Source organism: Zerene cesonia, unplaced genomic scaffold (genome assembly GCF_012273895.1).
Source record: "Zerene cesonia ecotype Mississippi unplaced genomic scaffold, Zerene_cesonia_1.1 Zces_u009, whole genome shotgun sequence".
Taxonomy (NCBI): Eukaryota; Metazoa; Arthropoda; class Insecta; order Lepidoptera; family Pieridae; genus Zerene; species Zerene cesonia.
The window spans coordinates 680,758-695,606 of record NW_024045139.1 but is presented as its reverse complement, the minus strand read 5'-3'; the positions used below and the strand labels follow the sequence as shown (position 1 = coordinate 695,606).

The 14,849-nt window shown below is 35.8% G+C and overlaps 4 protein-coding genes across 9 annotated transcripts in view; 1 reads left to right on the top strand and 3 right to left on the bottom strand.

The window, feature by feature from the left end:
- Positions 1-944: 944 nt before the first annotated feature.
- On the bottom strand, positions 945-2,575 carry LOC119839191. The gene is made up of 3 exons (XM_038365400.1): positions 2,395-2,575; positions 1,930-2,315; positions 945-1,467 (listed from the first exon to the last, which is right to left on the bottom strand). The coding sequence occupies exons 1-3, from the start codon at positions 2,423-2,425 to the stop codon at positions 1,228-1,230; spliced, it is 657 nt and encodes a 218-aa protein (XP_038221328.1). The 5' UTR covers positions 2,426-2,575; the 3' UTR covers positions 945-1,227.
- Positions 2,576-2,883: 308 nt separating this feature from the next.
- LOC119839157 (probable mitochondrial-processing peptidase subunit alpha-2, chloroplastic/mitochondrial) lies at positions 2,884-7,178 on the bottom strand. Its single transcript, XM_038365360.1, has 9 exons — positions 7,175-7,178; positions 6,179-6,312; positions 5,577-5,806; positions 4,997-5,285; positions 4,545-4,672; positions 4,127-4,299; positions 3,786-3,905; positions 3,357-3,524; positions 2,884-2,960 (listed from the first exon to the last, which is right to left on the bottom strand). Exons 1-9 carry the CDS (start codon positions 7,176-7,178, stop codon positions 2,884-2,886), a joined length of 1,323 nt encoding a protein of 440 aa, XP_038221288.1.
- A 1,148-nt stretch (positions 7,179-8,326) lies between these two features.
- On the top strand, positions 8,327-9,715 carry LOC119839188 (kynureninase-like). The gene is made up of 2 exons (XM_038365398.1): positions 8,327-8,333; positions 8,445-9,715. Exons 1-2 carry the CDS (start codon positions 8,327-8,329, stop codon positions 9,713-9,715), a joined length of 1,278 nt encoding a protein of 425 aa, XP_038221326.1.
- A 244-nt stretch (positions 9,716-9,959) lies between these two features.
- Positions 9,960-14,849, bottom strand: part of LOC119839165 (ATP-dependent Clp protease ATP-binding subunit clpX-like, mitochondrial) — a 28,344-nt gene continuing 23,454 nt past the window's right edge. The window contains exons 9-13 of one of the 6 annotated variants that reach the window (XR_005288238.1): positions 13,982-14,074; positions 12,850-12,978; positions 11,917-12,076; positions 11,254-11,323; positions 9,960-10,898 (exon numbers count right to left, since the gene is read on the bottom strand). Coding sequence is in view for 4 of the 6 variants with exons in the window: in XM_038365366.1 (XP_038221294.1) it covers positions 11,267-11,323; positions 11,933-12,076; positions 12,850-12,978; positions 13,982-14,074 (423 nt within the window). In the remaining 2 variants the exon portion in view is untranslated. The remainder of the gene's footprint in view (positions 10,899-11,253; positions 11,324-11,916; positions 12,077-12,849; positions 12,979-13,981; positions 14,075-14,849) is intronic. The other 5 variants (XR_005288239.1, XM_038365366.1, XM_038365368.1 and 2 more) reach the window with 5 other exon arrangements.

Sequence of the window (14,849 nt, the reverse complement as noted above, 5' to 3'; positions counted from 1 at the left end):
AACGCGAAAGTTTGTAAGTATGGATGGATGAATGGATGTATGGATGTTTGTCTCTCTTTCAAGCGATATCAGCTTAACGTATGTGTTTAAATTTGGTACAGAGATATATTAGTCTGTGTTAGCACAAAGGATACTTTTTCCCAGGCACTACGAGTGGCGCCGCGAGCTACAGCTAGTATCAAAGTCCATATCACGTTAAATATCCCGCTTGCCGTTCGATCACCGAAGTTAAGCACCGTCGAACTCGGTTAATACTTGGATGGATGACGTCCCAGAAACACGTCATGTTGGTTTATAATTGAAAAATTTTAATACTCGAAACATAGTAAAGTATTGAATTCGAACAGTGAATAAAGACATGAAAGTTTTGTATTTTTAATTTGTCTGTTATGTAAACAATAATATATATAAAGTTATCATTCTATTGCCCTCAGCCCCATAATAATAATTATAATAATTTATTTTCTCATCACAAATGATTATCTGTACAATATATTGTTGAATCTATTGCTTATTACTAACATTTGTGAGAGACTGGTGCCCAAAGTAAGTATAGAATTTAGGGTTACGGGTCACCAGGCCCCCAAGAATTTACATTTACATTTATAATACAAATGAACATTATGGACATTTCTGAAATGATGAGAATTTTTGAAAAATATAATATATAAAGTACTTATTATACTAATGGATGTGTTATATCTGAGAGAATGAATAATGTTGAATGTGATAGTAAAATGTGTGTATGTGTGTGGATGTGTTTGTGTGTGTGTAGGTGGGTGAGTATGTGCTGGTGTGTGGGTGTGCAGGTGAGATTGTGCGAGTTAACCTCTACATTTGTTCTGATTACTTTGTTATATCCATATTCAGAGATTCATATATTTTTTTAATTGTGGTTTTCTGTGAGGTTTACCAATAATTTTTTTAAATAATGCACAAATATGAATTTATAGACATTTATTCCACAGACTATTCTAAGACATGAATTGCTTTGCTTTTAAATTGGTGGCAACCGTAATAAATCAAATGCACTTTGCCTCATATTGTGAAGAAATTTAAAAAGATCCTATCTAATCTGTCTTACAAACACATTTGCTTTTGGTGACAAGTTTATAATCATAATATTCTAAGACAAAAAAACAATTTTCATAAACTGTTACATTAACATGCATATATTTATCAATGTTACAATTCAAAGTGAACCGCTTTCTTGCCAAGCTCTATAATCTATGCTTTATAAACATCAGTGTGTTTATAATTAATCTTCTTGTCTATTCCCAACAGCTGTCGTATGATGAACTGTGGCAACCTCTTGTGCTTCCAACGTGTGGGCAGGGGTGTGTGGTTCGCTCTTTCGATCTTACTGGCTACGTATTGCTCAGCAGAGAATTCGTTAGCCTGCTTCACCAGCATGGCCAGTTCGTTCTGGAAGATCTTCTCTTTCTTGATGCGACGGTTTTTCTTTACCTGGAATGCAAGATTGTACAAGTGAAGTAAAATTCTACATATTAATGCTTTTATATCGCTCAATATTCATTATTATATTAATCTTTAGAGGATCAAAATACATCTTTATTCTTAATATGTAGATATAGGTCGTGAGCAATATAATTATTTACATAACAGTCCGCTGGCTAAACTCATACATATACTGATAGCCTATATTCACATACACATCCAGCGGTGAAAGAATTTTTGAACTCAGTTCAGTATATCCTAAGAATATTTAGGTTTATATAGACAGTCAGTGGTTTCACAAAGTATCTCATATGTTATTCAGCTATCATTGATCCACATATTCAACCCAGGCCAACAACTATGTTACAATCATGTATCATGTGTTGTAACATACAAACTTTTACATTTACAAATAGAAAGTAAGAAATAAAGATAGTAAAAAACATTTGTCTAGAGCAATTGAATACTGACCCTCGCCCAACGGTGCCTCATTCTCTTCCACAGCTTCCTTCTCTGATGCTTCTTCATTTTCTTCCTCCTAATAACAATCAGACGAATCGCCTGCTTTTCCTCCTGTTCTATCGCTGGCAAACCAATTTCATCTTTCCTCCAATTCGAATCAATTAATGGCAATATTGACCTCGGGTTAACTATCGGCGTATATGATAATGGATCTCTCTTGATATTTCTTTCAGAAGGCTTTTCTTGGATCTCAAAGTTAATACTCCGAGGACTGAAATAAATAGTTTTGGCTTTGGGTACCAAATCATATTTAGGTTTCTCTAAGCATGGATTGTTGATCGGCTTGCATTCTTTTAGTGTGTTTAATGCCGTTTTTACATTCACCAACCGTAAATCTGAAATTATGTAAGGAATAATGTAGTTATAGTAATTCTAACATAACCTAAAATTAAAAACAAAACATTAGTAACTCACATTTAACGGTATTTTGAAAGGAGCTCAACATTTTTGCAACTAGAAAAAATATATTCTCCTGTTTAAATCTTACAGCATTGTAGTTAATGAAAAGTGTATTATTTTTATTTAAGTTCCTAAATATCCAAATTCCCACAACCAAATGTCCTTTAATACGTCACTGACACTGTGACAATACACAAATGACATAATTGTCAATTGAAAATTGACTGTTAAACAGACTATAAATACCTAAGTGAAACGCGTATGAGGCTAATAAATTAGTTAGTTATTAATTGAGTTGAGATAGAATTGAAAATAAGACAGTTTAAGCTATGTATACGTCTAAAATATATTTTTGTTATAAATTAAACACTCTGGTAATATGAGATTTATTAGTTGCACGCTTCAATGACTTATTTAGTACATTGAATACTTCTTTTTTAATTTCCATAAATTAAACATGTAGATTGGAACTACATTAATACACATTAGTACTCCAATAATTGTTTAATTAAACTTTAACATCTCTCTGTCATGAGGAACAGCACCGACATCACCGACTACAGCAATTGCCATCTCGTTAACTGAAAAAAATAGAATTGTCATCAAAAAGCATTTTCAGACTTCAAATATCGTGAACTAAAATATTTGTGCAACTTGTTAACCTGCGGTACCTATCGGTAATTATTATCTGACAGGTAAAAGATCATCGTTTGTGAATAAGTGTTTATTTAGCTTTGTTTGTAAATAAAACAAATTTTTATTAACTACTAAGGATCTGATAGCAAATAATAAAAATTCTCAGACACAATAAAAAAATAACTTTGATAAAAAATACCCATTTATTCGTGTGATATTTTAGATCCATTAACCTCAAGCTTGGGGCTCGTGTTTATTTCAGAACAGTCGCTCAGCGGAGAAACAAATAATATATTACTAACTGGTCACCAGTATTTAGGCAAAAATTATTAGAATCTTACTTTTAGTAGACAAGCATTTAGCAGTACACGATATCTCATCAACACTGATTGCGTCTATCATAGCGAAGCAGTCGACCAAGCTGTCTAACTGAATGTTGTTAGCGAGCTGCAGCGCCAGGCTTTCAGACGCCGCTGCTGCGTCTTCTTCGTGAAGGGCTAAATTAACTTCTAAAAAGAAATAAATATGATTGTAAAGCCATTAAATCATATCATTCACACAGGTGAATGAGTACATGAGAGGTAAGGCTTGTATAAAAAGTTTAGTTCTATGTAATGAGATTAATTTAAAACTTAGCATTTACCTGCATGTAAGAGAAAAATGTATAATTTATAGTTATTGTCTTGCAAATTTTTAATTAGCTGCTTAATTATTTATACGGCAAATGACAACATATCATATCATCTGAAGATGTTAGCTTTAAAACTTACTCAATCTCTTCTTCCCTATTTCAATTTGCTTAAAGTCCAAAGCACCAACACTTGTGAGAAACTCAATGAGTGCGCAGGCGCTCTGACAGGCTGACTGCGCACGAGTGTTGCACAATATACCTATGAGTATGCAGTTTTAGTATTCATTATTGCCGATAAAATTACCCATTTTTTTGTGTAAAAAGGGAACAACCAATAACATAATTTGTTACTGGAAATGCATTCAATAATAAAGCTGTCTATAGGAGGGAGCGGATTAAAAGCTACTAGCTAAAAGTAACTTTTTTCACATTCAAAATAAACAAATTGTAGCGTACAGTATTCAGAACATAAAAACACACCAAAAACTCCCGTTTCCATATACGATATGTTGAAGGCTCTGAATTTGGTGTAGATGTCTTCGCCAGCCATGAGGCCGAGCGGGCCCTGGGGAGTATGATCAAGATCGTGCTGGCCTGAACTCATGTCACCAGTTCCACATGCAGACGCTATTATTGCATGCTTGAAAAGGTCCCTGAAAGCGTGAAGTGGAATGACAGTATCTGAATATCATGGTCCTGTATTCTAACATAAATTCGAAATGGATGGGAGATGTGAAGATCTCTCACGAAAATACTACCCAAAAATGTATATTATGATTACCAAACTCCGCCGCTTAAGCATTTTGAAAATCTTGCAGCACAAGATTAAGATTTAAGTACTAGTTAAATAAAAAATACCTGTTTAGTGTTTACTTAATATAAAACGAATAAGACTGACGTCACATCATAAGTTCCACAGCTGGGTACGACCGCTGCAATACAAGTATCTTTACAAGCTCCTAAGTCATAGTACTCAAATCCAGCTTTAGGCCTCGAAACCATCTGTGGGCGGTCTGGTGGCCTTACCTAAAATTCAATGCATCTAATGACAAAAGACCTGAAATAACTGAACAATGCGTTTAATTTGTTTTATTTGATGATACATTGTCAGAAACCTACATACTATCCTACTAATATTATAAATGCGAAAGTTTGTAAGGATGTGTGTATGTTTGTTGCTCTTTCACGCAAAAACTACTGAATCGATTGCAATGAAATTTGGTACGTAGACAGATGGACAACTCGAATAACATATAGGCTACTTTTTATCCCGATATTCCTACGGGATACAGACTTACGCGGGTAACACCGCCGGGCACAGCTAGTTTGCTATAAAATCAGGAGATTTACCCTTGCAATTTCAATGTTATCAGCTATATCCAAAGTTTCCTCAAAAGGCACCCCCACGCTCGCGACGGTGCACTGAGATGATTTGAAGTTGTCATAAACAAACGCGCACATTCTCTCCTGAGACATGCTTGCTACCCTGCTTTCCTCGCAATAAATAGAATTGGCCAAGGGTCCCGCCCAACAAGCCCTCTGGACAAGGTCAATACAGAGCTGTTCTGGAGTTAATCTGAATAAATCATCTCTGACCTGCGGCATGCAATCACCGATTTCCCAATGGTTATAACACATCCTATAAAAAATGTGTTTTTTCAATTATCATCCTATCATATTCCTTTATTCCTCTCGCCAATCCTTTCGTAACCCCATCCCAATTTAAAGTCGGCAATCCATTTGTAGATACGTAAGGTCTGCCATGAACCTTATGCTTCTCCAAATGTTCATGGGCGGTGGTAGCGCTTACCATCAGGCGTCCCACCAGGTCCATTGCCGACTGTGACATAAAAATAATAAAAAATATAGCTAGAATTAATGTTAAAATTCCAAAGCATTCCGATCCATCCAGACTATTAAACAGTTTTACCTAGCGGCCGTATCCAACAAATAATATTTAACATCAGCAAACATAGGCAGGGGACAGGCCAACGTGAAGGCAACGTATTGCCTGTTAGACGTACACGTGAGATGAGCGCCAGCCTGCTGCAGCACCCTCATCTTGGAGAAAGCGGTATACCCGCAGCCGGAAGCTGGGGAAGTGGTTCTCAGGAAGTGGGTTACGCCGAAATCGTCTTTGGTCTCGAAGCGGGAACCGGCCTGTAAACTGTTTAGCCTGAACATTCTGATCTTATTATTTGTATACAAACATGCATTATATGGCAATGGAGGAACCGATTGGCATATTTTTGTTTCTATCTATATCCTTTAATATCTAGATACTAGTGTAGTATTATAGTATCTTTGATCAAGTTCCATAAACATTTTACCATTACAATCGTATTTTTTAAAACAAGACTAGATAAGGCCATTTCACATAGTCATTCATAATTAAGAACTTTTTCTATAGATTTTTAATCATGCCGTGTATATAAATACAGTATCGATTGCAAATTATGTACTCAATATGGAAAAGCACACGTTATTTTTTTAATATTCCAAAAGGTAATCATAAATTCTCTATTCTAAGACCTGAAACATAATAGTGCAAGCAGCCATCTGGTTGCCCATGGCCTTCGCAGCGGCAATCTTGATGCCGTTCATCATTTCTGAACGTTGTACCCGCAACGGCCCATACTGGTTGCTCGGCCAGCACAGGGTCCAGACTGAGTGTGTTTGAGAAAATCTTCTAAAACTTCGATAAAAATTAAGCGACATTACAATAATAATTTGTTTATGTGCGGAATGTCAATCGCAGATTAAGAACTAGTTGATGTCAATAAGGGAACAAATTTTGTAACATGCCTAGTTTGACAGAATTGGTGTTAAATAGTTTGTATTTTAATATTATAAAAAATACGGACACACCCAAATGATTTAAACATTTTATTTGGGAATCCTATCTTAATATTATAAATGTTAAAGTTTGTAAGTAATATATACTTTGGACGTTTGTTACTCTTTCACGCAAAAACTACATTGCAATGAAATTTGGTACGTAGATAGCTGGACAACTGGAATAACACATAGGCAACATAGGCAACCCTACGGGATACAGACTTACGCGGGTGAAACCGCGGGGCGCAGTAATATTTAATAACAACCTTTCTAACTTCTCAGGTACTAATTTTTCCACCGTCTAGATCAATTTCGCGGCAAAATTATATCCTTGATAAAATTCATCAATATAAATTCAGCCCTTTATCATAAAAGAACGATATGCGATGTATAAGCACACTATTGTTTTATCATGTTATATTGTAGAGATTTCCACAATAAGGAAAAGTAATATTATCATGAGAAAACAAACACTGCATCTAATAAAGATGCACTTCAATATTGCTTATTACATAGTAAATTAATTACAGGATGTTTTTATCTACAATAATAGTATAAAGAGAAAACTTTTGTATTTGTGTATGTTTGTAACGTTTACGCAAAAACCACTAGACCGATTTCAAATATGTTTCTTCAGTAATAACGTACACAATTTTATGAGTTCATTTGAGACATCCTTTTAAGAAATACTCATAGTGGAGCATCTCGCTCTTAGAATATACACAATAATTGTAATCAACGGTTCAGCCGTTTCGAAAGAGTTTGTTTACGAACAATATGAAAGTAAAAATTTTATACGTATGTATAGATTATAAAAGAGTGAAAGAAGAACCAGAAGAAAATCGCTATATCATCACTACATAGTATAAAACAAAGTCGCTTTCTAAGTCCCTATATCCCTATGCATGCTTAAATCTTTAAAAGTACACAACGGATTTTTATGAGATTTTTAAAAGATAAGAGTGATTCAAGAGGAAGATTTTTATATATAATAACAATTATTTAACTATTCTGAATTGAGCGCGCGCGAAGCCGCGGGCAAAAGCTTGTATTGCCTAACTATATACATAGTATAGTGATAAATCAATGTTTGTATGACAATGAACCAATATCCGAAAATCATTGATCTGAAATATTTTTAACACGCCTTTATTAGCTTTATTCAGATGTATATTTCATGAGATATATAACCTACTTCTTTAGATTTGATTTTACCCCACTTTAAATATAGAGTTTTAATTCAAACTTCGTACAATTATCAAGGTTGGATAGCAATACAATCATTTGATGAGTTTAACCTGATTACCATCACCTGGATTAAGTAACTTCCTAAAGTATCCTTATTCCTCTATAAAAAAGTAAGTAGTAAAAAGTAAGTCATTAAAGCATAGTTTTAACTTTTTGAAACTATCTATATTTATAAATTTCTAACCTATTTAGAATACGTAGAACGACCTATCCACTATTATGAGTCACAACTCTGCAAAAATCATTTAATACTATCAGTTTAAACAAATAAATATGTTTAGTTAGTAGTTAGTTTTAATGCTATCAGTTTTAAACAAATAAATATGTTAGTTTAGTTATTCAATGCCATGTTACATTTTAACATACGTTTAATATTATCTAGCCTTAGATATAAAATTAACATTATTACTTCTAAAAAACTATATATATATATAATAATAATGTTCAAAGCACTTCAGTTTATTTACAAGTTAGCTGATTGTCTACTTAAAAAGGTCCGCAGGAGCCTCACTTATCGTCTACATAAAAATTAAAAATACAGACTTTATATAATTTCAAATACTATTTATCGACTCATAAGGAATCTTCTACTTAATGTATGGTAATAAAAATGCGATTACTATATCACACTAATAAATCCATGGAAGCCTTCATATATATAGGCTATAAATAGACTTAGCCATGGATAAGGCATATAACATGATGGACGTAGAGTTCAAAGACGGTTTAGAATTTTCCAAGTTCCTTGACAACAATGATCCCCTCGGGTATCTGCGACAGAGGTTCTATATAAGAAAAAATACAATTTACATGTGCGGAAATTCGCTGGGGCTACTTTCCAAAGACGCAGAAGACACGACCGTCGATGTAATAGAAAAATGGAAAAATGAAGGGGTTCAAATTTGGAATGCAGATGACAATAAGTACTATTTATATTCTTCTCGAATAGCAAAGCTGATGGCACCTCTGGTGGGAGCTGATGACGATGAAATAGCGATTGTAGGATCGACCACCGTCAACATTCACCAAGTAATTAGCACTTTTTATAAACCTACCAAGGATCGATATAAAATACTGCTAGATGACATCAATTTCCCCACTGATAGATATGCTATAGAAAGCCAAGTAATCTTAAAAGGTTATTCACCAGAAGATGCAGTGAAAACAGTCAAATCTGTGAATAACTTTTTAGACGAAGATGATGTAATTGAAGCAATGACTGATGATGTAGCAGTAGTATTCCTTCCCACTGTGTATTATAGAACTGCACAGATTATACACATGAAGAAAATTACCGACGCAGCAAAAGAAAGAGGTATTATTGTAGGGTGGGACTTATGTCATGCAGTGGGAGCACTAGAGGTTGATTTGAAATCCATAGACGCTGATTTTGCTGTCTGGTGCACGTATAAGTATTTGAACGGTGGACCGGGGTCTTGTGCCGCATTGTATATAAATCGAAAGCATTTCCAACTCTTGCCAGGATTAGCTGGATGGTTTGGGAATAAAGCTGAAACACAGTTTTTGCTACGTCAAAAGTTTGACCATCGCAAGGACGGTAGCGGATGGCAAATTGGTACCCCACATATTTTATCTATGGCAGCACTAGAAGGATCATTGAAAATGTTTATTGATATCGGTATGGAAACAATTAGACATAAGTCGCTAAAACTCACTGGGTATTTGATGTATTTGATTGATACTAAATTAATTCAACATGGATTCTCTGTTGGTAACCTGCGGGAAGACAGCAGGAGGGGGGGGCATGTATGTCTTAAACATGAAGATGGTTACAGAATATCTCTGGCATTAAAAGGGAGAGGTGTTGTACCGGATTTTAGAGATCCGAACGTAATTCGTTTAGCGCCAGTGGCACTCTATACCAGTTATGGGGAAGTATATAGTGTTGTTGATATATTGTTGGATATTATGAAAACTGAATCGTATAAGAAATTTAGTTGTAAACGGAATGTTGTAGTATAGATATAGATATACCTTTATTTTGGCACTAAAACAGAAATATAATACGGAAAAAATAAAAAAAAATGTGTAAAATACAGATTTACATCTAACGATGCCAAAAAAAATTGTCAAAATTTTTGCTACTACTGTGTATATAAAGAGCCAAATTTTTTATATCCAGTTCACATTCTATTTGTTATATTATTTTTCTAATTTGTGTTCAGTGTTTATTGGCTTAAGGATTTTCAGAAATAAAACAATAAAATCTCGTTTTTTCCATGGTTTTATTTGAAAATAAGCTTATTCTATTCATCTATTTGTAATGTGATTATACAATCCGTTCAAAACGTTTCTAAAATTCGATAAAATTTAAATTTTCTATCCTAGCTATAATCACATCACATTCGTGTTAAATAAAAAAAAAACTATGTATAACAAAAACAAAATGTCAAAATATTTTGGGTTTCCGAACGAATACTTTGAATGGCAACACATTGCCAGTTTGTCAACCGAATAATTGCATTATCGTTACTTACAATGTAGATTAAAAAAAATTGCCTAATCTATTAAACCTTAAATATACTCTTTCTATTTAATATTTACAGTAATTTACATCACAAAAACTATGTTGCACGGCGGCCGTGCAACATTTATAATTATTATCTTTCAATTTTTATTAACCATAAGGAACTACTGTTAAGATCATCCGTAAATTTTTCTTTTTTTTTACTTCACTCTCATTATTTTTACATTATTCAATACAGATATAAATGAGGATCTTGGGATGCAATACGTATAATTTTTACAAATAATATCAATTAATTTAATTATCTATTATTTGTCAAAATTATTACCACATTCGTAATATTTACTGCATCGTTTCCGGCAAGAGAGGAATGACGTTTAATGGTTTATTTATTAGTTGAACACAATTACAAAGTGAGCAAAATCCGAACAGCGAATTTAAGAAAAAACTATCGACGTTCAATTTCGTTGCAAAAAAAAAAACACCAACATAGCGGGCATGGATAATAGACAGCTGGCTATTGGAACACAAAGTTTTATCTATGATCGCGGGCTGACACTTGTCATAGACAAGTCGTTCCAGGATGAAGTTCGTTCGTATGTCTGTCCGTTTACCGCCACGCGTGTCCGCTCACAGCGCATATTGAGTTACAGATGGTTCGCTCTCCGCTTGCAATTCCTGAAAATGAAAAATAAATCGCAAATTAATATATTTTCTATAACGATACACGTCTATTTTGGAATATAACCTGATACTACATGATATGCAACTTGAAGTGTTAAAAAAAATTTGGTCTGTCTCTATAATATATCATAAAATCAATATCTACAAAAGCATTTAACACGCACGGACATAACGTATGCTATTTATCACTACACATAATCGCCATATACAAAGGCTAAAACTATTTAAAAATAATCAAGCCACGTTCATAACATCTACCATCGTTCATTCTACCAATATTTACAAAAAAAAAAAAATTAAAAAAAAACTACGAACAAACCGCTAAAAAAAATAAAAAAAAAACATTTACTCGTCACACACCGTCACATATGGAAGCCGTCTTGTGTGCGAGTAAAAAATGCCGTGTTATCGCATGTCTCCTGCAATAGAAACGTCACAATATGTTCCTTGTCCAACGTTTCGGGAAGTGGGAATAAAGTTAAAGATAAAATTAAGATAGTTGAGAAAAGATTATGTCTAAAATTGCAAGACTTTTATTTAAAAAATGTTAAAAACATTAAAAAAATATGTTAAAAATGCAAGTTAAAATACCAAAAATACTAAGAAAAAAAAGCGAAGAAAGTTTTTGTGTTTTAGTACATTAAAAAGTTTAATGTGCTAATGTCATACGGTCAAGTTTTAAGAATATAATATGGTGTTGCAAGTCTTTTTTTTTTGGATAAGGGTTGACATCGCGTGTGGTGTGTAACGTATGTGATGTGTCGTGTGTGGTGTGTTATGCGTGTGGTGTTTCATATGTGATGTAGAGTGTGGTGTAGAGTGTAGGTAAGGGTGTGCTCCACACCACACTCTACACCATCCATCAAAACTGTGTGGCATAGAGTGTGGGATAAAGTGTGGGTTAGAGTGCAGTGTAGAGTGAGGTGTAGAGTGTGGTGTAGAGTGAGGTGTAGAGTGCAGTGCAGAGGTGCGTGGCGCGATGTCGCAGCCGGCGGCGGCGGCGGCTACGTACAGTTGGCGGCGCGCACCGAGGGCCAGTGGCGCAGGTCGGGCTGCGGGTCGCGGCGCGCGAGGCGCGGCGGCTCGCTGCGCCGCACGCAGCCCTCGTGGATGTGCACCGACGCGATGTCCGACCCGGGGATCTCGAACATCACCTCCAGCAGCAGGTTCTCCTGGACACACAGGCGACCACGAGCTTACTACTTGCGCAACAGCACTCAGACATTACGGCAAGCGATACCACAGAGCCGCTCTACTTACATTAATCTAGACGATTTGACAACATCTTTCATAAATCTCGAGTGCGAGACAAAAACTTTAAATTTCCACTAATTTTACATGTATGTCGATGACGTGGCAGAATCTTGCATAAAAATCGACATGATGATGATGATAAAACAAAAGCTATTTAAGTACACATATTAAGACGACCCGAAAGCAGCGCTAGTTCGTGTGACGATAATTGTTACGATGGCGATAATGACTAGAAATGAAAGACTTTTTAACATATTTTAAACGCGATTTTCGGATTAATTAAAAAAAAAAAAATGTGAGCCAACACGGGACGCCTGGCAGATGTGAAGATTTTGTACACAGAATAGAACAGATTGTGATAGGAACTTAATATGACATAATGATAAAATAAAATATTACAACGTGTACACTACTGCATATAGACTGTATATATATATACCATCACATAGCGTGGCGAAGCGTCGCCAGGGCTTGCGTCGCCACGCTAGAAATCTGCTTTACTTGCGGCTACAGATGTTTCACATCAAAAACTTGATAAAAAAACGGCGTTTAAAATCCATTAAAGTGATAATAATGATGATGATGATTTTGACGATGATGATGATGACGATGACGATGACGACGATGGTGACGATGTTGATGATGACGACAATGACGATGACGATGATGATGATGATGAGAGCGCGCTCACCATGATGGCGCGCAGGCCGCGCGCGCCGGTCTTGCGCTCCATGGCGAGCGCGGCGACGGCGCGCAGCGCCTCGTCGCTGAACGACAGCTCGCACTTGTCCATCGCGAACAGCAGCTTGTACTGGGCGACCTGCCGAACGTATTGGATTTATCGCTACATTCTATAATACAAAGTCGCTTTCCGCCGTCTATGCGTCTGTACGTTTGGATCTTTAAAATTGCGCAACGGATTTTGATGAAGTTTTTTTTAATAGATAGACCGATTCAAGGGGAAGCTTTGTATGTATAACTAGTTTCCGCCCCCGACTTCGTCTGCGTGAAATAGTTACTTTGGTCTGACGCTAAATAGCAGCGCACGCAGTGGAAGCTCACAATAGGAAAAAAGTGCACCGATTTTGAAATATTTTTCATTAATGATCCGCTCCTACTGCTCTTAGCGTGATGATATATAGTATTCTCAATAAATAAGCTATCTAACACTGAAATCGTTTTTCAAATCGGACGAGTACTTCTTGAGATTAGCGCGTTCAATCAAACAAACTCTTCAGCTTTATAGCTAGACTTAATATAGATAACATTGAAAATAAAAGGGGGAGGGGAGCGGCTTTACTCCGAATGTAACGCGTGCAAAGCCGCGGGCAAAAGCTATTTTATAAGTAAAATGCATAATCGCTATACTACGGTATATTATATTAATCAGTATGTAAGATGTAACGTTTTCTCTGACACACAATAAGCAATGTATAAAAAGAATTACTTTACCGTGCGGAAACAGTATAAATAGAATTAATGTAGTAAAAATTATATGAAACATGATAGTTATTTAGTTAAATTAATTTCTTTAGTTTTATAGCATTAAAATGGTTTATAAATGAGAAATTTTAAAAGAATAGAAAAAAATTGATTACGAAGCGGGATTCGAACCCGCGGTTTTTGCCAAACCGTAGCAACCCCTCTATATAGCCTTTTGGCCACCCGTGATCCCGCCACAGTATCACCCTTAGGGACATAAAACCGAGAGAGTAGAAAACATTCGATTACTGTGCCTCCCGCCCGCCTCGTGATCAAATTTTTTTTATTCTTGCATAATTTCCCAATTTTTTCGTTATATATAATAACAGAAAACGACTTACAATAGCGTTCTTAGGCTCGGTGAGTATCCTAACGAGGAGATCCTGGTCGAGACTGTGGAAGGGCACTAGCACTGGAAATCTACCGACGAATTCCTGAAATGAGAGAAACAACAATTGATTCCCCAGTACAGAACCACCTGTTGTGTGTCGGGTTAAATGTTGTGACGCGTAATGATGCGTGTTATATGACACGTTGCGTGAGATGGGTCGTGTGGAATATTATTGTTACTAACAAAATGAGTCTGAGTTACTTGAGATTAAATAAAAAAAAAAAAATTATATCGTATTATGTGTAGCGGAGTGTGTGTGGTGCGTCACGTAAGGTGTGTTGGGTGTTGCCACGTGGTGTGTCACTTTCTATATTAACGGTTCTATGTTACGAATTGCGCGTGTTGTGACCTCTGTTGTAGAGGAAGAGCCCGCGACGCCCAGATCTCCGTTATATTATGAAAGCTGTATAAGCAAATCCGGCCTGTACGATCTGGGTCGCGGTGGCTTTGGCAGGTAGCAGGTAGTAAAGGTGAGTAAAATTGTGTTTCAAATTTGTGTTAGCATGAAACTTAGTTTTCATATACTTTAACTTGCAATCATATTAGAAACCGCCTCGTCTATTGGCGGACACTTAGGACGGTAACAACCGCTTTCTAGACAACCTCACAGTGAAATCTATTTTCGTTTCGTATTTACGGAGTACGAGACAGCTGATGCGCAGAAAGAGATCGCCGTGGACCGATCATCAATTCACTCGCACCAACATTGCGTGTTGTGTGTCGTTTATTGCCTGTAGCGTTTTGCCTGTTATGTATTGCGTTTTGCAAGTGGTGGGTTGCAAGTAAAGTCGCGTGTAGAGTCGCATGTAGAGTCGCGT

Bases quoted from the DNA above. Each gene is read 5' to 3' on its own strand.
- LOC119839191 (XM_038365400.1), bottom strand. From the start codon at position 2,425: ATGTTGAGCTCCTTTCAAAATACCGTTAAAT. The intron at 2,316-2,394 runs GTGAGTTACTAA...ACATAATTTCAG, and splicing joins CTTTCAAAATACCGTTAAAT to ATTTACGGTTGGTGAATGTA. The intron at 1,468-1,929 runs GTCAGTATTCAA...CTTGCATTCCAG, and splicing joins TGAGGCACCGTTGGGCGAGG to GTAAAGAAAAACCGTCGCAT.
- LOC119839157 (XM_038365360.1), bottom strand. The intron at 5,807-6,178 runs GTCTTAGAATAG...AACAGTTTACAG, and splicing joins CTTGCACTATTATGTTTCAG to GCCGGTTCCCGCTTCGAGAC. The intron at 2,961-3,356 runs GTAAGATTCTAA...TATTTTTTTCAG, and splicing joins TAAATGCTTGTCTACTAAAA to TTAACGAGATGGCAATTGCT.